The sequence below is a fragment of the Panthera pardus genome, unplaced genomic scaffold, assembly GCF_024362965.1.
Source record: "Panthera pardus isolate Hobbes unplaced genomic scaffold, ASM2436296v1 HiC_scaffold_7, whole genome shotgun sequence".
NCBI lineage: Eukaryota > Metazoa > Chordata > Mammalia > Carnivora > Felidae > Panthera > Panthera pardus.
The window spans coordinates 336,657-362,572 of NW_026527002.1; the positions used below are offsets into that span (position 1 = coordinate 336,657).

The following is a 25,916-nucleotide window of genomic DNA, read 5'->3' on the forward strand; positions in this document are numbered from 1 at the left end:
TTTTCTTTCTCTCAAGAATAAATAAATAAACATTAAGTGAGGGATGTCTGTTTTGTGGCCATTCCTTCCAAGTTGATAATGTGTTTAAATGTTAAAAATGAGTTTGATGTGATTAGGGTTGTCAGTCTCAGGCATTCAAACTGGAAGACTATTGACAATAGGAGCCAGCTTTCTAAACTGACTAGGATAGCTTATGATTGCCCATGATGACAGTTTGTTGACTTCCTTCTGAAGGAGGAGAAAAGGTAATATATTTTGATTCATATGCTGTTTTGTAATGAAAGCACTAGAGCATCATGCTTAGAAAAATCTCTTAGCTAGTTATCTCATAAGGATCAAAGAAACAGTTTTGCATTAAGAAATTTGGTTTGTTGAAGTGAACTCCTATGAAAATGCTGAGAATACTGATGTCCTGATAATCCTCACAAAGATCACCAAACAAAACAAAATGAAACAAAACAAAACCCAGTTACTGACTTTTGTCAGACAGAGTACAGAAAAATACAGGTCTGGGCATCTGGGTGGCTCAGCTGGTTGAGCGTCCGACTTTGGCTCAGGTCATGAACTCATGGTTCTTCATGATCTTCAAGGCCTGCATCAGGCTGCTCACTGCTTTAAGTGCAGAGCCTGCTTCAGATGCTGTGTCCCCCTTGCTCTTTGCCCCTCCCCCACATGCACTGTCTCTCTCAAATATAAATAAACATAAAAAAAAGAAAAATACAGGTGTAAATAATAGATTTTCCTTATCTAGAATGACCATAGCTGTGATTAAAAGAATTGTTGCTTTTTTGTTTGTTTTTAACCAGATTGTGGCTCATTAGCAAGGATCAAGTTAAGTAGTTGTTGGCAGTTCAAGTTTGGAGAACATTGAACTTTTCCCTTGTGTTTGCCCCATAGAGAAATGTTACTCTTTGGGCTACCTGTTTTTTTGTTTTAAGTTTATGTATTTATTTTGAGAGAGAGAAAGAAAGAGTGTGTGTGCGCATGCACACTTGTGAGGAGGGGAGGGTCAAAGAGAGAGGGAGAGAGAGAATCCCAAGCAAGCTCTGCACTGTCAGCAGAGCCCAGCACGGGGCTCGATCCCACAAACCATGAGATCATGACCTGATCCAAAATCAAAGAGTCAGATGCTAAATGGAGTGAGCCACCAAGGCGCCCCTTCCCTTTTAAAAAAAATTTTATCTTTTTGATTCATGACTTTATTCTGTTTAAGTCATAACTAATGAAAGTCAATGCAAAATTGTTTTTATATTTAAGTATGTTGTCAATAATAAAGCCATATGTCCCTATTCTTATGATAAAGTTATTTTTCACAATGCCTATTATATCTAACAGAAAACAAAACTTAAATACATTATACTACATTTATTTAAATTATTTTTCCTCACTTTATATAGTTTATTAAAAATATTTCAATGAAGGGCACCTGGGTGGCTCAGTCAGTTAAGCATCCGACTCTTGGTTTTGGCTTGGGTCATGATCTCATGGTTTGCGAGTTCGATCCCCACATGAGGCTCCATGCTGACAGTGCAGAGCCTGCTTGACATTCTCTCTCTCCCTCTCTCCCAGCCCTTCCCCACTCACTCTCTCTGTTTCTCTCTCAAAAATAAATAAACTGAAAAAAATAATGAGCTTTTTTGGGAAATGTTGGAATATTTTTCAATTATTATTCTTTTTCCCTTCATATGGTTTTTGTAGCAATGTTTAGCCCTGTTGAACTAATGCCAGGAATCTTTTCAGATAGGTTACCCGTCAATTTTTTTGTGTAAAAGATAATTCAAATATCTTAACTTTCTTAGTGAATTTTTTATTCTGCATTGGTGTTTTGGATTTTATCTGTGAATAACTTTGCTGACTATATTGACAAGAGTCATTTGGAGGCTCTCATCCAAGATGGCAGTATGAGAACCTCTTAGACTCACTTTTCCCTTGGACATGCCAAATCTGTAGCTACACATGAAACAATTACCCATGAAAGAAATCCAGAAACTGAGTGACTCCTATGCACTGGATGAATTAGAAAATAGCCACAGTGAAACAGGTAGGAGAGGGTAAGACACAGTCTAGCCATAAATTTCACCCCAGGCATAGTGATACAATAGGTAGGGATTCATAACTCCCAGGTTTTCCATAAGCAAAGAGTTTGAACCCAACATCTAACACCCCAATTTTTAAGACTTTTGCTCATCTTTAGATGAGCCTCCAAAAAACACCTAGCTCTGAAAGCTAACAGGGCTTGTGTCCATAAGACCCGCAAGCCTATAGCAAACAAAGAAATAGTTGTCAACCTGGCTTGGACTTGCTGTAGTTTTTCCTCCACGGTTCAGCACAGAGGGAGTAGATAACACTCATCTTCCAGTCTTTTCTTAAAAGCTGCCTATTTGTGTACTTTAAAAGCTGCTGCTGCTGACTGAGGGTCAGGCTTCTAATTTAAAAGACATACCTAGGTGCTGACTGCCATCCTCCCCAGAGATCAGGGAGGTCAGCAGATGACATCTCCCTGTACACTCTAGATCTCCAGTGTCTCCCAGAGGGCACATCTCTTGATCTCCTGGCCCTGATGGCCAGGGGGACTTGTGATTTGTGGGTTCCACAGGACGGTGGCAAACAAGGAAGCAATTCTTACCTGATGGTCCCTTGAGGACTCAGAGCAGAGGGAGCAGAGAAAAATGCCCAGCTTCCAGTCTTTCCATGAAAGAGGTCTGTCTGCTTGGATACTTTAAAAGTTGCTGACTTTTGGGGCGCCTGGGTGGCGCAGTCGGTTAAGCGTCCGACTTCAGCCAGGTCACGATCTTGCGGTCCGTGAGTTCGAGCCCCGCGTCAGGCTCTGGGCTGATGGCTCGGAGCCTGGAGCCTGTTTCCGATTCTGTGTCTCCCTCTCTCTCTCTGCCCCTCCCCCGTTCATGCTCTGTCTCTCTCTGTCCCAAAAATAAATAAAAAACGTTGAAAAAAAAATAAAATTAAATTAAAAAAAGTTGCTGACTTTAAAAGCAGCTTTTAAACAGCCTATATCTAGGTGCTGACTGAGATCCTACTCTTTGGCACACTGACAGGTATTGGCACCCACAACTACTGGGAGCTACTAAGAACAAAGAATGCAGCTTTGCCTTCCACAAGGTTTGGGAGACAACTAAGAGCTCAGGGCAGTCTGAACAATAAGGTTCATCACCTACACAAGACCACTCTATAAAGACTCGGAGAGGTGGCTGTTTTACCTAATGCACAGAAATCAACACAGAGACTCCAAGATAATGAAGAAACCGGAATATGTTCTCCAAAAAGAACAAGAAAAACTCCAGAAACAGACCTTAGTGGAATGGAGAGAAGTGATTTGTCTGACAAAGTGTTCAAAATAATAGTCATAAAGATGTTCACCAAGGTCAGGAGAATAATGCATTACCAAAGTGAGAATTTTAGGAGGTAGAAAATATAAGCATGCACCAAACAGAAACAACCGACCTGAAAACAATATAGTGACTGTAGAAATTTCAAAAGCCTAGATCAGCTGGAAGAAAAGATCAGTGAATTCAGAGACAGGCAATGGAATTCATCTAAACATAGAAACAAAGAGAGAAAAGAATGAAAAAGCATGGAGATAGTTTAAGGAACTTAAAGGATACCATGAAGTGGATGAATATTTGTGTTATAGTTGTCCCAGAAAGAGAAGAGAGAGAGAGAAAGGAACAGAAAGCTTGTTCAAAGAAATAATGGCTGGGGCGCCTGGGTGGCTCAGTCAGTTAAGCATCCAACTTCAGCTCAGGTCATGATCTCGCGGTCCGTGAGTTTGAGCCCCGTGTCAGGCTCTGTGCTGACAGCTCAGAGCCTGGAGCCTGTTTCAGATTCTGTGTCTCCCTCTCTCTCTGACCCTTCCCCATTCATGCTGTCTCTCCCTGTCTCAAAAATAAAATAAACGTTAAAAAAAAAAAAAAAAAAAAACCAAAGAAATAACGGCTGAAAACTTCCATAATCTGGGGAAAGAAACAGGCCTCTAGATCCAAGAAGTTTATAGAGTTCTAGATAAATGAATCCAAGAAACCCACATCAAGAAATGTAATTATCAAAAGCTAAAGAAGAGAATTTTATTTTTTAAAAAAAATTTTTTTTTTAACGTTTATTTATTTTTGAGACAGAGAGAGACAGAGCATGAACGGGGGAGGGTCACAGAGAGAGGGAGACACAGAATCTGAAACAGGCTCCAGGCTCTGAGCTGTCAGCACAGAGCCTGACGCGGGGCTAGAACCCACAGATCGTGAGATCGTGACCTGAGCCGAAGTCGGATGCCTAACCGACTGAGCCACCCAGGCACCCCAGGAAGAGAATTTTAAAAGCAGCAAGAGAAAACCAACTTGATATGTGCAAGGTAACCTCCATGAGACTGGCAGTGGATTTTTAGCAGAAACTTGGCAGCAAGAAGGAAGTGGAATGATATATCAGTGTTCTAAAAGTAAAAAATCTGCCAACCAAAAATATTCTACCCAGCAAAGTTGTCTTTCTCAACTGAAAGAGAAATTAAGAGTTTTACATACTTGCAAAAGCTAACGGAGTTCATCAACCTTAGCCTAGCCTTAGAAGAAATGTTAAAGGGGCTTGTTCATGCTGAAACAAAAGGACAAAAGTAACAGGAAAGCATGAAAGTATAAATCTCACTGGTAAATATAAACATGTAGTTAATTTCAGAATACTCTAATGATGTGTAATGCTGGTGGGTAAATCACTTATAGTATGAAGATTAAAAGACAAAAGTATTAAAAAATCTGTAACTACAAAAATGTGTTAATGGCTAAACAAGGTAAAAAGTTGTAATTTGTGACATCAAAAACATAAAACATCATAAGAGGAAATAGATATATAGAGCTCTAGTATGCATTGGAACTTAAGTTGTTACAGCTTAAATATAAGATGTCTTATAAGCCTCATGGTAACCACAAAGTAAAAACCTGTAATAGATATATAAAAAAAGATAAAGGGAATCAATACAAACAACTGTAGAAAATCATCAAATTAAAATGGAAGAGACAAAGAGAAGAAGAAAGGAACAAACATATTACAAAAAGCCAGAAAACAATTAACAAAATGGCAACAGTAACTCCATACCTATCAATAATTACTTTAAATGTAAATAGATTAAATTCTCCAATCAAAAGATGTAGAGTGGCTGAAGAGATAAAAGAACAAGACCCAATTACATGCTGCCTGTAAGAAATTCACTCCTTACAGGATCATATAGACTGAAAGTAAAAAAATATAAAACCACATTCAATGAAAATGGAAATCCAAAGAAGGCAGGGCTTGCTATATTTATATCAGACAAAACAGACTTTGAGACACAAACTATAACAAAAACATGATCATTTTGTAGTCACAAAGGTATCAATTAATCAAGAAGATATAACAATTATAAATACGTACCCAACATAGGAGCACCTAAGTATATGAAGCAAATTTACCAGATATGAAAGAAGGCAGAAATACAATATTAGGGGACTACAGCACTGCACTTTCAACAATAGCTAGATCATCCAGACAAAATCATGAAGGAAATATTGGACTTAGAGACATTATATCAGATGGACTTAACAGACATTTATAGGACATTACATCTAAAAACAGCAAAGTACACATTCTTCTCAAGAGCACATAGAACATTTTTCAGGATAGATCATATGTTAGGCCACAAAGCAAGTCTTAACTACTTATGAAGATTAAAATCATATGATTTGGGGAAAAGATAAAAAAAGACAAAACCTTATCAAGACATACCAAGAAATGAAAAAAGGTACAAATAAATAAAATTAGATATGCAAGAGGAAGCATTACAATTATACCACAGAAATTCAAAGGGTCATGAGAGACTACTGTGAACAATTATACACTGACAAATTGGACAGCCTAAGAGAAATAGAGAATTTCTAGAAATATACAATCTGTTAAGACTGAAGCAGGAAGAAAATGAAAATCTAAACAGATCAATTACTTGTAAGGAAATTGAATCAGTAATCAAAAACCTCTCAACACAGAAAAGTCCAGAAACAGGTACCTTCACTGGTGAATTCTACCTAACAATTAAAGAAGAACTAATACCAATCCTTCTCAAAATCTTTCAAAAAATAAAATAGGAAGGAACTTTTCCAAACTCATTTTACAAGGCCAGGATTACTCTGATACTAACATCAAAGACACCACAAGAAAATTACAGACTAATATCTCTGATCAACATAGACATAAACATCCCCAATAAAGTTTTAGCAAACCAAATTAAAAAAAGTTTCATACACCATGGTCAACTGGGATTGATTCCAAGGATGTAAGAATGGTTCAACATACACAAATCAATCAACATGATATGCATACCACATTAACAAAATGAAGGAGAAAAATCATAGGGTATCTCAATAGATGCATAAAGTGCTTTTGACAAATATCAACATCAATTCATGAGAAACAGTGCCAATAATTTGAGTACAGAGAGAATGTACCTCAACATAAAAAAGCCACATATAGTAAGCCTACAGCTGACGTGATACTTCTAAAATAAGGGAAAAGACAAGGATGCCAACTTTTGTCACTTTTATTCAACAGATAACTAGAAGTCCTAGCCACAGCAATTTGGCAAGAAAAAGAAATAAAAGGCATTCAAATTGTAGAGGAAAAAGTAAAACAGTCTCTATTTACAGATGGCATATTATATGTAGAAAACCCTAAAGACCACCAATAAACTGTTAGAATTAGTAAATGGATTGAGTGAAGTTGCATGATACAAAATCCATATACAAAAATCAGTTGTATTTCTATATACTATCCAAAAGAGAAATGAAGAAAATAATCCCAATTACAGTTGTATCAAAAGATTAAAATACCTAGGTAGAAACTGCACCAAGCAAATAAAAGTACTGTACACTGAAAAGTATAAGACACTGATGAAAGAAATAGAGGAAGACAAAAATAAATGTGTTCGTTGGTTGGAAGAATTAATATTATTCCAATGTTAATACTGCCCAAAGCAATCTACAGATTCAGCGCAACCCCTTTTGAAATTCCAATGGCTTTTTCCCCAGAAATAGAATAAACAATCCTAAAGTTTTCATGAAACCACAAAAGGCTTGAAACAGCCAAAACAATCTGGAGAAAGAACAAAGCTGGAGGCATCACACTTCCTTATTTCAAACTATATTACAAGGGAGTAGCAATCAAAACAGCATGGTATTGGTATAAAAACAGACACATATTTCAATGATCATAATAGTCCTTTTGTATATATGGTCAATTTTTTTTTTGTGACAAAGGAGCCAAGAACATACAATGGAGAAAGGACAATCTCTTCAATAAATGGTTTTGGGAAAACTGGACAGCCACATACAAAAGAATGAAACTAGACTACAATCTTATGCCATACACAAAAACCAACTCAAAATGTGTTAAAGATTTGAATGTGAGACCAAAAACCATAAAGCCCTTAGATGAGGACATGGGGTAAGTTCCATGACATAGGTCTTGGCAATGATTTTTTTTTTTTATTTGATGCCAAAAGCAAAAGCAACCAAAGCAAAATTAAACAAGTGGAACTGCACCAAATTGAAAAGCTTCAAAACCACAAAAGAAAACCATTAACACAATGATAAAGACATTCTTACAGAATGTCTGCCTTACAAGGAGAAAATATTTGTAAGTCATGTATCTATTAAAAGATTGATATCCAAAATACATAATGAACACCTACAACTCAAAAACCAAACCAACAACAATCCAACTAAAAATGAGCAGAGGAACTGAATGGATACTTATCCAAAGAAGTCATACAAATGGCCAACAGGTACATGAAAAGGTGCTCAACATCACTGATCATCAGGGTAATGTAAGTCAAAACTCAGTGAGATATCACTCACACTTGTTAGAATGGTTATCTTCAAAAAAACCAGAGATACCAAGTGCTGGTGGGGATATGGAGAAAATAAAAACCATGTGCACTGTTAGTGGAAATGTAAATTGGCACAACCACTATGGAAAGCAGTATGGAGGTCTCCAAAAAACAAAACAAAACAGAAAACAGAACTAACGTATGATCCACCAATTCTACTTTCAGTAATCCATAGGAAATGAAAACAGGATACCAAAGAGTTATTTGCACTCCTATGTTTATCATAGGATTAGTCAAAGTAGTTAATATGTGGAAACAACCTAAAGTCAGCCAGTGGATAAACTGATAAGAAGATGTGGTGCATGCACACACACACACACACACACACACACACACACAATGGAGTATTACACAGCCATTAGAAAGCTGGAAGTCCTGCCATTTGTGACAACATAGATGGGCCTCGAAGGCAGTATGCTAAGTTAGGTAAGCCAGACAGAGAAAGACAAGTACGGCATGGTATCACTTATAAGTGGAATCTAAACAAAAAAAGAAGTCAAACTCATAGAAACAGAGGGTGATTAAAGTGGTTGCCTGTGCCAGTTGTGGAGAATTTGGTAAAATGGTACCAGGTATAAGATGAATAAGTTCTGAAGATTTAAAGTAAAATACAGTAATAGCTACTACCTTTGAACTTTGATAAGCTGTAGTAGTTTTCAGTTTGTTTGAAGAACAATAAAAATCTGGTATTAGTGTAAAAAGAAAATAAAGGAAAACACAATGATGACTGTTGATAACATTGTATTTTGTAGTTGAAATTTGCTAAGAGGCTGGAGCTTCAATGTTCTCATACACACAAAAGTTAAATATATATGGCAATGGATTTGTCAATTAACCAGATGGGAGGAATCCTTTCACAATGTATACATATATCAAATCACCACAATGTACACTTTAAATATTTGTTTTATTTGTCAATTAGACTTCAATGGAACTGTTAACAAAAAAAAAAGAAAAAGTAAACACAGAAAACAGAACATGTTTGTATACAAGCAGGGCCTTCTTGAACCTCCTGCATGACTTTTTTTTTTTTTTTAAATAATGTGAGATAGGTTTTCACTGAATTATGATTGTTGGTCAGAGGTCATGGTGCTTCCATTTCTAGGCTTTGGTCCATCTGATGATAATTTCTCTAGGCAGATGGAGCAGAGATGCTCTGTGAAGCACTACTACATCTCCGAATGACTAAAAACAAGCTCAAATGCTGATTCTATCTTATGGCTCCAGATACTTCTACATGCAGAGAACTGTTCCACATTTATTTTTACTCTTCCTTTTCATCTTATAATTCCTACAGTTTACTTGGGAGGTTATACAGTTTACTTGGGGATGTGGCCTTAACCGTATACTGCTTTCAGATTGCATTTTGTCTTTTTTTTCTTTTTTTGATAGTCCTAGGATTGAAAACCAACATTTGACAAGTAACTGTCTAGATCATTGTACAAAGAATAGTGTTTTGCTTTTTTTCTTGTGTTTATTAGGAGTTTGTTTTTAAGAGGCAGTAAGTATATCATTGACGCTGAGTTTAGGAACTCTGGAGACAGACTGCTAAGGTATGCCTCCAGGTATGCCACTTATCACATGTGTCACCTTTCACAGGTGTTTGATTTCTCACTGCCTCCCTCACTTTATCATGTGTAAAGATGAGGATGACAATAGTACCTGCTTTTATAGTGTTTAGAGAAGGAGTATAATGAGCTACTTTCTGTAAAGAGAATGATATGAAGAAGAGCTTACACATATATTAAGCAGAGGTAGACATGTGTGTAAAGTTGAGGTTCTTTGGCATATTTGTGATTATGAGAATTTTAAAAAATTGTTAAATGTCCCACACATTCAGAAACAATAGTGCCTATAGGAAAACAAGTGTCTATACAAAAACAATGATAATATACATAATATGTATGAAAATGAGATATTTCAGTCATCTCAGTAGAAAGAGCTTGTAGGGTACAAGTAAAAATCATGACAAAATCATAATACCAATGACTCGTGTTTCTTGAGGGTTTAAATGCCAGGCACTATGCTAAGTCTTTTCTGGTTTCAACAACTATATCCTCATCTGGCTAGTTACATAATATTGGAGAATTTCCTCTTTCTAAGCTCTGATTTTATCATCTGTGAGGTAGTTATTGATATCTGTTCTTAATAAAGGTATATTATTAGAATAAAATGAGATAATGTAATGAAATGATCAGTGAGCTGGTACGTAATTATATGAAATAATATATTGATAAATTATGTATAATATAATCATAATGGTGATTAACAGCTGATCCTGATTTTTCTTGACAGCACAGATGTTTTAGGAGCTGCTGACTTCTCTGACCCTAGGTAGTTTACTGAATCAAAAAAATATATATAATATGTATGTTTATAATATAAATATCAATGAATATACATATTATATACGATTTAATAATATATTAGCATAATATTAGCATTATATTATGTTAATATGCAACATACTTACATTATGTTTATTATATAAGGATATATAACAATGTAATTATATAATAATTTATCATTGTAACATGTATAATGTATGTTATATATAATACATGAATATTAGTGTAATAATATAACTAATGTATTAGTGTAATAATATGTAATAATACAGTTGTATATATTATTCATTGATAGGTAAAGGTTTTTGTGAAGTATGTCCATTTTAATCATCTTCCTGCCATACATGGAAGGTTTTGGGTTTTTTTAAAATTTTTTTATAATGTTGGTACCCTTGTGGTGTGCTTGTGGTTAATAGTCAGTTGTCTCTGTGGTCCCAATAATGATCCCATACCTAAATTCTCTTATTTGAGTGTTCTGCCTATCAACAGTTTGCAGGTTTTATTCTTGACTACAATTCTGACCATGCTTTAATTTATATGTTTTGTCCCTGTCTGCTGAGTAGATTGCGAGGCTCCCCTGTGGCATGGTTCATTGCCTTCTTTTGATTCCTGGCATCTAGCACTTTGCTAGGTAGAGCAGGAAACAAGTGATCAGTATATATTCATGGAATACGTAAATTAGGAAAGAATAGGAAGAAAGTCAAATTGACATGAGAGTAACCTGTATTTCTAAGAATCAGGAAACTGAGCTTCAAGAAATCTTAAAGAATATTGATCTAGGAGGATTCGGCCTCTAGGAAGATAACATGATGCCAAATAAGTTAGAATTCGCATGTTCTATTTGTTTCTGGCTGGAGGGTATAAAATAGAGAGTTCCAACTATTCTGAAGCTTTTCTTTTAACTAACTTAATACATTGTAATTCATTAAACAGAGGCGGGCTAGCAGAAAGACTAAATGGACTGCAAAATCGAGAGAGATCTGCCATTTCTTTATGGAGACATCAATGTGTTTCTTACCAAAAGACACTTTCAGGTAAGGTCTGCACTGACATCTGAGACTGTGGATAAAGAAGATGCTAGTCAAAATTATTTTTTGTTAAGATATATTAATTTAATCATTACTGTTTTCATGACGTTTTCTTTTTCTCCAGGTGTCCTATGGGTCTCAAAAATTGTTCTGAAAGATGAGTCCATTCTTACAAGGTCTACTTATCCCTCCCTATAGAGCTTCTCACAGTTCAATAGAAGACATACTCTTGATCTGATTTGGAGAGCTCTGTGTTAGGCTTTTCTTTTGCTCTTAGCTTTTTGCCCATAGCTTTCAGACTTCTGTGACTGTGATCCCTAGTAAAAAATACACCTTATGCATTGAGGAGGGCACCTTTTGGGATGAGCACTGGGTGTTGTATGGAAACCAATTTGACAATAAACTTCATATATTGAAAAATAAAAAAGAAATAAAAAAAAAAGAAATACACCTTATATAATCTCCCAGTGCACATATGATTTACATGCATGCACATACCCCTGAAACGTTTTTTAAACAACACTAACCTTAATATGTGTGATATACTCTGCATTGTCTTTTATTTTATCCATAATCCTAATCTCACTAAATTGATATAGGTCCCTTCTAATAAATTGCAAGATGTAGTTTGAAAGTTGCTACTACAAGCAAGTGACTGAAAACTTGTTTTTTAACAAATTGTTTGATGTTAAGAATATTTCATATACCTGGAAAAGCTCCCTCTTCTGTGAGACTGTGTTTTTTTTTCATGGTTTCTTCTTGAGTGGTCTTTCCATTAGGAGTGGGGGAAGAGGTAGGTGGGAATGGTCATCTATTAGTTTTCTCTCCAGGGGGTTCCTTGGAATATGCATCTCAATAGGCTCACAGTTTATTTTGGCACATGTTAGCATGCAAAATAGAACAGCAGTGTTAGATAAAATACTCAACCAGTATGTTGTCAACTGTTGCACTTTTCTCTGGAAGACTTTTTAATTTTGATCTCATTCATTATCTTTAAAATCCCTCCCAGCTGGCACCTGGCTAGCTCAGTCAGTGGAGCATTTGACTCTTGATCTCGGACACGTGAGTTCGAGCACTGTGTTGGGTATAGAGATTACTTAAAATTTAAAAATCTTAAAAAATAAAATGAAGTAAAATTCTTCCCAGCTATCTTCTAGCAACTGCCTTCTCTCACATTCTTGTATTAGAGAGTATTATAATATGACATATGTTATCAGGATGACCTGATACATATGACCCAAGGATACTTTTTTTTATTACAGGATGCTATGAATCAGCCCATTGTTACATTTATTACTTTGTATCTTATCTTTTTTATATATAAAAGATTATATTAAATAATCATCTTCACAACTCATTTGATTAGTCAGAAAACCAGGTATACATAAAGATTGACAATGAGTTTTATTACTCAGGGAAGTCAGTAATAAATACTCTGGCATAAGCACAAAAAGAATTTAATAGTACTTATACCTGAAAGCCACAGGGAGAAAATTTCACTTCAGGCATATTGGTTTGAAAAGATTGGTGGGTCTTTTCCACATGGTAATTCACAGCTTCATGTCTGATAAAAAGAATGCTTTCTTTTCTAATATTTTACCAATGATTTTCATTGATCTGCAGAGACATGTACCCCTCCTTGAACTAATCACTATTGAGGTGGAGTATAATAAATAGCCCTGTAATTAACTTGTGATCTTTTTCAAGACTTATTTAATAAAAATAAGTATGCTTTGTGATTTTAGAATATATTTTTTCATTTTAACCTTTCAGTAATCTTTCATATTCTATTTATAAATATTTACCTGTACGTACGTAACCTCTCAAATGTGAATGTCCTTGATTTGGAGTGATCATTTTCTCCTATAATCTATCCACTTCCACCTCTAACTAGTTTCTGTTTAACTTTGTGTCACTCATCATTTTGAATTTAATTTGGGGTTTTATGCATTGTAAATTTCTTTTGTTCTGCTTCAACCAGAAAAATATGGCCATGCCACCTAAATTCTCAAACTTACCCTTCTTTCCTATTCTGCTTTTGCCTCCATTCTTTTGAAGTAATTATATAAGAGAATGGTAAGCTTGGATTTCTTTCTGACTTGATATAAATATTTGACTTGGTTGGGGCACCTGGGTGGCTCAGTCGGTTGAGCGTCCGACTTTGGCTCAGGCCATGATCTCACAGTTTGTGAGCTCGAGCCCCGCATTGGGCTCTGTGCTGACAGCTCAGAGCCTGGAGCCTGCTTCAGATTCTGTGTCTCCCTCTCTCTCTGCCCCTTCCCTGCTCATACTCTGTCTCTCTGTCTCTCAAAAATGAATAAACGTTAAAAAAAAAATTAAAAAAAAAAATATTTGACTTGGTCAATTTCAATGAAGCAACTTTTATTTTAGTGATATAGGCCAACTTTGTATTGAGAGGTTGGGATGAGGTCATGAGCCACAGGATGGAAAAGACAGGACAGGAAGAATGGAGGACAGGAGGATAGCAAACAGAGTGACTGGAATACCTAGCTTTTCCTTGGAGTCTGGCCACTGCACACTTAAAAAGCCAGAACATTGTGGGGCCCCTGGGTGGCTCAGTCGGTTGAGCGTCTGACTTCGGGCCAGGTCATGATCTCATGCTTCGTGAGTTTGAGCCCCACTTCGGGCTCTGTGCTGACAGCTTGGAGCCTGGAGCCTGCTTCGGATTCTGTGTCTCTCTGCCTCTCTCCCGCTCACACTTTCTCTCTTTCGAGAATAAATAAACATTAAAAAATAATCTTTTAAGAAAACAAAACATTGAAAGTACCACCTATATGCTACGTTAGTGTTCATGCCACATCCTATTTTCTTTTTCCTCATGAAAAAGTAGAATGGTAATTCTTGAGGGTTCTTAGAGATCTTCCAGTCTCAGCTCCTCTTTGGGGGATGGAGACAGTATGTTGCCTAGAAGAGGGAAGTGACTTGCTCTGATTATTCAATTAAAGGAAGAAACAGGGCTAAAACCATAGCCACCTGACTGCCAGAGTCATGCTCTTTCCATGGTACCACATCCTGCCTCATGAAAATAATTTTTTTCACTTCTCTACCAATTTGCTCTCTTTTTTTAATGTTTATTTATTTTGAGAGAGAGAGAGAGAAAGAGAGAGGGAAAGAGACTGAGTGCAAGCAGGGTAGGGGCAGAGAGAGAGGGAGTCACAGAATCTGAAGCAGGCTCCAGGCTCTGAGCTGTCAGCACAGAGCCTGACGCAAGGCTTGAATTCAGGAACCATGAGATCATGACCTGAGCTGAAGTCAGATGCTTAACTGACTGATCCACCCAGGAGACCCTCTACCAATTTGCTCTTGATATTACAATTGAGGAATAAACAAACACCCCAGGTTGAATTTTATGTGTCAAATAAGGTATCTATTTTGAATTTTTGTTGACTTTACAGTCTTGAAATATTGTAAATATGCTCAAGGTGAGAGGAAGACTTGGACAAACTTTAATTTGAACCATAAATTCCTAAGAAACTATTGGGGGAAAATAGCTTCTGTCTGTCTTTTTTTCTCCTTTGACTTTGTCCTTATCACTGTTGTATCACATTTGGAGGTTTACTGTATGGCAGGTACAATGCTGAGGCTTACTACATATTAAACCATTTAGTATGCAAAATAATGCTCTAAGATTCAGTTTGCTTTTCTTATTTTCTAGATGAAAAATTTGTAGATTGAATATATGGTATAGATGCGGAAGCCCAGGTTTGATGTTATCTCTGTTGTCCATGTTCTTAATCACTAATCCATGTGGGCCTTCATTAGATTATGTGCTTGGGCTGGAGAAAGTTAGGATTAAGAAGGCAAGTGATTAAGGAACCAGCAAAATTAGAAATATTCATACAAATGTCATTTTTGTTTGGGAAAAGGTAGTCTTTCAACATGTAGTTAGTTCCGTGTTGCATTCTTGAGACGACACTAAGCATAGGACGTAAGTTTGAAGGTTATCTAAATAATGAATCTTTTGTAGGATGCCCTCAAATCTTATTATTTTGATAGGGAGATGGCAGATTGTCTTCTTAATTATTCATGTTAACATATGATAGAAATCACTCTACATTGTTGTCCTACCTTCTCATAGTGAATTGACCACAAATTGTTAAGCACAGAATAGAAAGTATCTTCTAGAGGTTGAAATAGAAAAATACCAGGTCAAATAAGTGTGACTGGGTGCCTGGAATGAAGAGAGGGAATATGACCTTTTATTTGGTTCATAAATAAATATGACCTTTTATTTGGTTCATTCCTTATTTGGAATGTTCCTTATGATTTGCCTTCTTTTATTTTTTTTTATTTTTATTTTTTTTACTGTTTATTTATTTTGAGAGAGAGGTAGTGGGGGAGGGGAAGAGAGAATCCAAAGCAGGCCCTGTGCTATCAGCACAGAGCCCAAAGCAGGTCTCTATCTCACAAACCATGAGATCATGACCTGAGCCGAAATCAGGAGTCAAAGGTTTAACCGACTGAGCCACCCAGGTGCTCCATAATTTCCTCTTTGAATTTGGGGATAGAGGTTATATAAATTATACCACAAATAAAAGACAAAAGCAAAAGAAAACAAAAACAAAGAGCTAAAAACTAATCCATTAATTTCATATATGAATGGCCCATCTCCAATAGATTTTTGTCTTAAAGTCTGAACATCTTTAGATTTAGATTTTATTTTTTGTTCTTTCTCTTAGTTGAATTTCTTACTTTTGAGATCTCTTAGATCCTCTGCTTGGTGTCTTGTAATACATTGTACTATTTTTCTCATTCTTTTTGATATAACTTCTATTGTATTAGGAAGAATATTTCACTGTGCTTTGTGGCCTGGCAGAAGAAATTTTTTCTTTCAGTATACAAAATTATATTTTCTTATTTCTATATATTTATAGTAACTGGGTAAGTAAAAGAAAAACTTAAAAATATTAAATGGAAATAGCTCCCACTACCCCCAAATCCCAAGAAAAAAAAATTTAGTAAACAGCTGAGATTCAGTGATGGATTTATTAAAATATCTATATTATTAATCTCTCTGAGCCTTTTAATTTCCCGATCATAAGTGAATGTAATAGTACGTCACCTAATGAGCTTGTGCTGACAATAAATCTGATTCTGCATGTAAGCACAAACAGCTGTGAGACAGAGTCAGCACTCAATAGGTGGTGAAAATAAACAGACACTGAATTATTCTGAGGTCATTTTCATACCAGACTGGTAGTTCAGAAGCAACCAAAATCAGCTTCTCCTTCTCTTCCTTGGGGTTTACATGTACCTTTGGGTTAACAAGGTACTGAAGTCACAGTTCCATTTTATTTCTTACACACAGAAGTGGCTTGTTCATCTTAGGTTAATTTTGACTGAATACATTGGGCGTGGCTTTCCCTTCTTCTGATGGGTTTACTGAGAAACCTAGGAATTTTATGAATCAGGTCTTAATTTTTGGTTTAGAAATTAAGTGTAGCATCTCTCTTAGTCTTTATTTCCTTCAGATATGAGAAATAATGGTTTATGAAATTAATATGTAGTTTGTAATTATTTAGCTTGTGGCCTTCTTACATTTGTTCCATTTGAGGAGTATCATCCAATTAATCCATAACAAGGAGGGGTGTGAACTTGCTTATTGATTTGAAATGTTTGAGTGAATGTCTCCAACGTATCTGTCTGCCTTTAAAAAAAAGAGCAAAACATTTTATTAGGAGATAGTTGTAGATTGACATGTAACTCATACATTTAAAAGAAATAATACAGAATGATTCTCTGTGTCCTTTGCCTGCTTTCCCCCAATGATGACATCTTTCCTAACTGTACTATGACAGCACAACCCAAATACTGTCCAGGATACAATTCACTGACCTTATTCAAAGTTTACCAGTTTTACATGTACTTGTCAGTTTGTGTATATATTTTGTTTATGTAATTTTATCATGTATAGATTCACATGCCCACCACTATAGTCAGTATACAGAAGCATCCATCACCACAAGAATCCCTTCATGCTACCCACAGCCATCTCTTTCCCACCCTTCTCTCTAATACCTTAAAACCATGAATCTTACCATTTCCATAGTTTTGTCATTTCAAAACTGTTATATAAATGGAATAATATGGGGGGGGCGCCTGGGGGCCTCAGTTGGTTAAGCGTCTGACTTCAGGTCATGATCTCACAGTTTGTGGGTTCGAGCCCCATGTCGGGCTCTGTGCTGACAGCTCAGAGCCTGGAGCCTGCTTCAGATTCTGTGTCTCCCTCTCTCTCTGCCCCTCCCCTGATCACGCTCTGGTGTGTTCTCTCTCTCTCTCTCAAAAATTAAAAAAAATTTTTTAAATGGGATAATATGGTGTGTAACCTTTCAGGATTGGCTGTTTTCACTCGGCATAATTCCCTCAAGATTTGATTGTGTATATATCAATAGTTAACTTCCTTTTATTAGTAATTTTCTATGATGTGGATATACCAGTTGTTTAACTGTGCACCTACTAAGGGACATTTTGATCATTTCCAAATTTGGGCTATTACAAATAAAGGTGCTATGAATGTCAGTGTACAAGTTTTTGAGTGAACATAGGCCTTTATTTTTCTGCTACAAATGATCAAGGGAGCAATTGCCAGGTGTTATAGTAAGGGCATGTCTAGTTTTATAAGACAGTGCATATTTCAAATATTCCAGTGAATATTTCTAAAATAATAAAAAAAATTTTAACACCTTTGCTTTGTGGATTTTAATTTTTTCTTTTCTTCCCTCTTGTATAGCTTACTTTTCTGGGCTATTTTATAACCACCACTTATACCGTTTAATAATCAGTTTTGTTTTCCCTGTTTGTTCCTCCAAGTACATTTCAGTATAAAAGACATAGTTCAAGATTCTTCAAACTTGAATAAATTTTAAATGTGTGTCTATTTCCTTGGCTGTTTTTTTGTGATCACTAAGGCCGGATTGACCTAGCTAGCTGCTTAGAGAACAGAGACAAACATGTGTGCTGCACACGAAGGCTAGTGCAGATGGGCACGTGAGATGACAGGCAGAGAAGAGGCGGTGCAGGGGCCTGATCACTCAGCTCCTGGAGTCTGTGATTGGATTTTCTTAAAATTTATTGAAGTGTAATTAACATATGTTGTATTAGTTTCAGGTGTACAACATACTGATTCAGCAGTTCTGTACATTACTCAGTGCTCACCATAAGTGTAGTAACCATACAACGTTATTACCTTGTATTTATTGTTGACTGTACTAACTGTATTCCCTATGCTGTACTTTTTATTTCCATGAATTATTTACGTTATAACTGGAAGTTTGTACTCCTTAATCTCCTCTACTTTGCCCATCACCACCGCCCCCATCTCACCTTCCAGTGTGATGCCTTCGAAATATGTATTTTAAAAGGTGTCTGTGGAATAGGGAATGGAAGATCACAGAGTCAGAAGAAACATATTTCCTAGATTTCTTTTCAGGAACCATTCTATTTTTCTTCTTTTTGAAGGGAAACAGTTTTCCAACACTGCTTTGCCATGGCCAGTTTTTATTACGTGATATCCAAAGCATTTCGTGTGTTTATTGACCCATTAAATCCTCACAATAACCCTTCCGGTTGGATCTTCTATTTAGAGGCAGGCACAGCCCTGTGTGTTCGTGTCAGGCTGCCTCAGTGGCCTGTGATAATGGCCCATCTTGTTCTAGGTAGTTTGTTGGGAGGCAGATCCAGGCAGGCACTGAGAGCGTATGCTCATGGCATGACTGAGTTCTGGAGACATGAGCGTAGCAAAGTCTGTCTCCCAGTTCTCCTGTTCATCCTCTGTTCAGTAAGGGCATGACAAGAAGTTTCTCAATGTGGTATCTAAGTTTTTAAACTAAAAATTGTTAAGGATATTCTTAGATGGACAAAACCAGTGAGCTCCTTGTAATGTTTAAGAATACAGAGTAGGAGTACTGATGCATAGGAGCACTTGTACCCCAGTGTTTATAGCAGCACTCTCAACAATAGCCAAATTATGGAAAGAGCCTAAATGTCCATCAACTGATGAATGGATAAAGAAATTGTGGTTTATATACACAATGGAGTACTATGTGGCAGTGAGAAAGAATGAAATATGGCCCTTTGTAGCAACGTGGATGGAACTGGAGAGTGTGATGCTAAGTGAAATAAGCCATACAGAGAAAGACAGATACCATATGGTTTTACTCTTATGTGGATCCTGAGAAACTTAACAGGAACCCATGGGGGAGGGGAAGAAAAAAAAAAAAAAGAGGTTAGAGTGGGAGAGAGCCAAAGCGTAAGAGACCCTTAAAAACTGAGAACAAACTGAGGGTTGATGGGGGGGTGGGAGGGAGGGGAGGGTGGGTGATGGGTATTGAGGAGGGCACCTTTTGGGATGAGCACTGGGTGTTGTATGGAAACCAATTTGACAATAAATTTCATATATTGAAAAAAAAAAGAAAAATTTTTATGTTTATTTATTTTGAGAGAGAGCAAGCATGAGTGGGGGAGGGAAAGAGAGAGAGTTAGAGAATCAGAAGCAGGCTCCGTGCACTGTCAGCATGAAGTCCAACAGGGGGCTCCCTCTCATGAACCGTGAGATTATGACCTGAGCAGAAATCAAGAGTCTGCCACTTAACTGACTGAGCCACTCAGGCATCCCAGGACAAGGTTTCTTTTTAAATATTTCTTTTATAGAAGAAAAAAATTGTCAAAATCACATACATTGTTTTTATAATTAAAGAAGGAAGGGGACACCTGGGTGGCTTGATCGAGGTGTCCGACTCCAGCTCAGGTCATGATCTTGCAGTTTGTGGGTTCAAGCCCCACATTGGGCTCTGTGCCGATGATGGCTCAGAGCCTGGAGCCTGTTTTGGGTTCTGTGTCCTCTCTCTCTGCCCCTTCCCGGCTGGTGCGTGTGTGTGCGCGCGCTCTCTCTCTCTCTCTCTCTCTCTCTCTCTCTCTCTGTCTCTCAAAAATAAACAATAAAAAAATTTTTTTAAAGAAGAAGGGAGAAAAATGTGAAGTAGCAAATAGCACCTTAGATTTTACTTATGAACTCCTAAAATGTGTATCATTGTGTCAGGAGGTGAACAATTCAATAATTTATTGAGACTGGTTTTTCCAGTGAGACAGTTTTTCAAAATGCAGAGTACAAGCTGTTCTTTGTCCTTGAGCATGATCACCAGTGAACATTCTCAAAGGTTTGGTTTTGTAATCTCTGATGCCACCACAAGTTCCCATTAGGCACTCCCCCTGGAGCTCTCCTTGTTACTTGCACAAACCTCACATAGGCATTTCTGTGCTCCTGATGCAAAGGATGGCTGAGACTGGGAGAACACTGACCCTGAGGCCACCCACTGCGCCCAGGGTCCCTATAGCCAATCCCAGGAGTGGTGGCTGCATGACTTGAGAAGTGGGGTCCCATTGGCCTTGTTGGGAACAGGCAGCCAGAAATCTGGCCCCTGCCTCTTTCTCATTGCTTTCAAGGGACCCTTCTGAGGCTGGGGAACCCCTGAAAATGAGGTCATTTTTCAGACTCACCCTTGAGTGGTCAAGAGAGGAAGAAGGAATGTCAGGGCCAATATCTTCTATTTGGAAATAGTGGTGTGAGCAGGAAGAAGAGCCAAGGTTCCTTTGTTGATAATGTGTGTCCAAAAGTCTTATCTAATTGCTTTGATACAATATTTTCTCACAATTAAAGAAACTTGCGGTAGAAAATGTTAGGCTGATTATTTCTAGTATAGCAAATTGATTGGTAAACTAAGAGCCCTCTATTTAGATGAAAAATAATTGTTGGAAATACATGTGGTTTAATCTAAGTGTCTTAGAGTTGTGTTTTTAAAGTTAGGAAAGAGAGCTATGGTGAGCTGTTACTTTAATTTGTCCAATTTGGAGCAGTATTTTATACCTTTTAAATGTTTTGTTTCTGTGGGAACATAAGAGATTTTTGGTATAATAGGACAGGTTTATAAAACAATGTATGTTTATTTAGATTTACAAGATGAAGGGTGCCTGGGTGGCTCAGTTGGTTGAGCATCCGACTTGCTGACAACTCAGAGCCTGGAGCCTGCTTGGGATTCTGTCTCCCTCTCTCTCTGCCCCTCCCCACTCGAACTCTGTTTCTCTCTCTCTCTCTCAAAAGTAAACATTAAAAAAAATTTACAAGATGAGAACGACATGGATTGAAGAGTTGTTAGTTTTATAGTTCAGAGTCTTTAAAAAGTCCTTTGAGTTTTTTTCTTAAACTTCCGATCTACCTTATTTACCACCCTAGTTTCAATTGAAGGAACTCTACTATGACCTACTCAGTATGGGTCAAGTCCAGTTTGGCTGGAGAGGGTTTGCTGCAGTTCCATTTCTTAACTTCCCCTTTCCTTTGGGGTCAAGGGAGCTGTCTCTGGATTATCTCCAGCTTCCCTCTAGCCAATAAAACCAGAAGGCCAATTACATGTTTAAGCTTTATTTTTTTCTTCTCTTTTCAATCCCTACCCACATTTAATATGGTTCTTTGCCATGATGTGCAAGAAGAATTCACAGGAATACTCTTTGCTGAGTTAGGTTAGGAAACAAACTATGATGTTAGTTTCTCCACTGTTAAAGCTGTGATTTCATGTCCTAAGTAACTATAATTTCCAATAATCATTTTAAGTGTAAGTTACCAGAGAAGTAAAGAGTTCATATTTAACTTTCATGTTGTCAAGTTATTTCATAACTTTATTAAAAATAAATGATGGTATCTGAGAAATAGAGGAAGGAATGCTTAATACCAAATTCAGATTTCTGGCTAATGTATCTGTCACACCTTGGCTGCTTCTGCCACATCCATTTTTACCATATTTAATAGAAGTAAATAATTTTTTGTGACTTTTATACATAAAAAATCTATAAAATGTGGTTTGGTGACACAGCAGAATTCAGTGATGCTTTTGGGTTCCCTGTAGATTTACTTAATCTCCACTTCTTTTTATATGAAAAGAAAAACAGTAGTTTACTGTTTTAAGATTGTTTACTCATTGGCCTGAGGTTTAAAAGAATCTTTATTTCTGTTTTCTGTTGTAAGTTATCCAAAAATAAGACTGCACAGTTAGCCCATTCTAAATGAATTATATAGTGTAAAACATGTTTCCTGTTGAATTCCATATGTGGTTCAATAAATAAAAATTAATTCATAGTGTTAAATTGGGACCTTGTCAATGAAGAACATTATGTACATCTTAAAAACCCTGATTTCAACCATTAGGAAAGTATTGTCATTGGCAAGGCAACATTTTCGTTGGCTTGTTCGAACCAATTGTCATTTTTACCCTGTATCCTAGTTCAGTATCCCACTGGCATTTATCCATGCTGTGAAATCTTGTTTATGTCATCTTAACCTTTCTACCAATCTAGTTTTCCAAATTTCTTCAGCTCATTTTTATTTTCAAAGGGATTATAGGTTTTTCACTTAGGATCCTATTGCCTGGAGAAGCCTGTTTCAAAGTACAAGCCCAAACTTGACTTTTCCTCATCTTTCAGTAGAGACTGCCAAGGAGGAATAAGTTGGCAGGACGGTGGCACTGCTCTTGGCAGCCCATGTGGTGTGAATCTTACTTAAAGAAGGTGCTCTAACAATGGGCTTATCACACAGTCCTATGTATCTTTCTGAACAGATGCAGTTGTAAATTTTTCTGTGACCAAATAAGAACCTTTTCAGCCTGCAAACTGAATAAACAAGTTCTTGGATTAGTAAAATGCCTTGTAAAGTTGTAAAAATTGGAAGTTGTGCTTTTGTACTTTGATAGTGATTTAAAAGAGTAACCAGCAGGGGCACCTGGGTGGCTCAGTAGGTTAAGTGTCTGACTCTCAATTGTAGCTCATGATCTCACAGTTCCTGGGATTGGGCCCTGTGCCAGGCTGTGCTCAGCATGGAGCCTGGTTGGGATCCTCTCTCCCTCTCTCTGCCCCTCCCCTGCTTGTGCGCGCGCGCACACACACACACACACACACACACACACACACACACTCTCTCTCTCTCTCTCTCTCTCTCTCTCAAAATAAATAAACATTAAAAGGAAAAAAAAGAGTAGTCAGGAGGCCTACTTTCACATCACTTTTCATCCCTGTGATGCTTCATTTCCATTAGTTGCTGTCTTCCTGCAGTGCTCACACAGCTGGTCACCCTTCCCTTAAGAAGAACAGTGCTCCCTCATGGATTGCCCCTTCCCGTGTTCATGTGCCTTCTTGGTTCTTTGCTGAACCCTTTTTTTGTGTGCAACTTCAGCCTCCTTAGGCTTCTGTCCTGGCCCTCTTCCTGTCCTATGTGCCTTTTGTGGGCAATCAAAGTTCTTCATGCTGTCTCCCCCAGGACTGCCTGGAGGTTTGGTAACTCTGTGTCCTGCTGCCTTTCTTGGCCCAGCCCTGGCCCTGCCGGCACCTAGGAATCCTGCAGGTCCCATAGACCCAGCATGCCCTAGCACTTGCATTCCTGGTCCATTAATTGAGCAGTCTTCACTTGGACTTTCTTATGCATGTTTTCAGTCCATCTCAACCCTAGATTCTGGTGATTCTGCCTCAGAACTATCTCTCAAGTCACATCTCTTCATTTATCCCATCTGCTACTATTCGGGCTCAAATTCCCTTGTGCCTGGATGATTGTGTCAGTCTCCTTCTGGTCTCCCTGCCACTGACCTTTCCTCATTTTCAGTCTATCAGGGTCATCATCCTAAAGAGGCAAATCTGATAATTTCACTGTTCTGCTTTAAAAGGTTTCTTTTGGAGGGCACCTTTTGGGATGAGCACTGGGTGTTGTATGGAAACCAATTTGACAATAAACTTCATATATTGAAAAAATAAATAAATAAATAAAAAATAAAAGGTTTCTTTTCACTGCCACTTGTCCTTGGAATAAATGTTCACCACCTTTAAGCTGTCTTGTGTGGTATTCTTGGTCATGTGCCCAGCCTACCCAATGGTAGACTCATTTCCCACTGTTCTGTTTATGTGCTACCCCACACATGTGCACAACACTGAGTCCCTCCTTCAAAGGTCAGTTATATCCTTCATGAAATGTTTGGTAACTGGGCCTAATATACTTTTCTGTCTTTGGGTGTAATTTTACCTCCAGTATCCTGTTATACTGTAATTACACAAAGTATAAGTAAATAGTAGCTGAGCAAAGTGCTGCAAAGATGTACAGGCCTTACCTACCAACTCTGAGGAGTGCCTGCTATCTCAGGAAGTGTTGTAGATGTCAGTGGTGAATTTAAACACATCACATGACATCTGAGTGCAAACATGGTCCTAGTCGGGAGATGTTGGTTTTGGTCCCAGCTCTGCCAGAGCCAAAAGCATACGTGAGTCATGTGATCTGTGCCTCACTTTCTTTACTGATAAGAGTGGACTTTGCTAGACCTTACATTCTTTCTACTTTTAAAACTCTGTTTTGCTCTTTTACCTTGTCTTGTGTGGTGTTCCCACGTACAGGCACTCCAGGCGTTTTTCGCTAAGTAGTCCCTTTAAGTGTTTTACTTCCCTCGCACTTTTTCTGTGATTAGAATTCCCTGGTCTCTTACTGCCTGCCTTTCAAGAGAGGCAGTTTCCTGACATCATCTCATTTTATTCCTTAAGCTGATTTCCCTTCTCCTTTCCTTCCCCCTTCCCTGTTAGTGTTTGTTACAATGTTGTTGAAAAGAGATAGCACGCATGACTAAAATACCTACTTTTGTTTAGTAGTTGTGAATTTGCTGTACTCCTATTGGGACATGCACAGCTCTGGCTAATTATAGATTTTGCCCATTTTGCTGTAACTTAAAGTGACTTGACTAATGAATTAGAAGTTGTTCATTAGAATATCTTTTATGAAGAGTTGTAACAACAGAAGGGGCGAGGGTTGAAGGTTGATATTGGAATAAATATCAAAAATAACGTGGCAGCAGAGGCACCCTTGATTGTATTTTCAGCTCTTTGTGCCACACAGATTTATAGTATTTCCACATGCAGAGGGTGTGCTGTTCTGTGCAGACGCACATGCACTTCGGGCCTTCTTCAGGACTGTTTAGAGGAGGGTGGGTATGAACCCCTGAATCTCTGGAGCACTTTTCTAATCGTCCACAATTAGTAATTTACTATTTTATAATTTTTAAAATTTTTCTCATCACACTTATTTTTCAGTTGATGTTTCATTTATAAAAGAGATATTTAAATATTTCTGTACTTTCTCTTTAGCCTTATGATCTTTTAAAAGTTGTTTTCAACTTTTAAATTGACAATAAACTTTTTGATTTTATTTGTGATTTTTGGACACCAGTTTAAACCTATTTTCCAAGCTAAAAATACTACCTACAGTGCTACAAAATAAGGTGGTTTAAATGAGGAAGTTTTTTTTAATAAGGAACACCTTGCTTTGTGAGTACTCAGAGTGGAAGGAAGCAGTTATGTACACTCAGTGGTCCTATACACTTCACACCTTGGAAAGGCTAACCTATAATAGCCCCTGTCTCAGTCATCTCAGGTTGCCATAACAAAGTGCCACAGACCAGGCGGCTTAAACGACGGACATTGACTTTTCACAGTTTTCGAGCTGGAATTCTGAGATTAGGTTGTCAACCAACATGATCCAGTTCCAGTGAAAGCTCTCTTCCTGGCTTGAAGGCAGCTGCATCTAGCTGTATG

General features: G+C 37.4%; 1 protein-coding gene across 1 annotated transcript in view; it reads left to right on the forward strand.

Annotated features, from left to right (window-relative positions):
- Positions 1-25,916, forward strand: part of SPIDR (scaffold protein involved in DNA repair) — a 481,060-nt gene that overhangs the window by 179,787 nt on the left and 275,357 nt on the right. Inside the window, exon 7 of the mRNA XM_019428877.2 lies at positions 11,197-11,297. Within this exon, the coding sequence (XP_019284422.2) occupies positions 11,197-11,297 (101 nt within the window). The remainder of the gene's footprint in view (positions 1-11,196; positions 11,298-25,916) is intronic.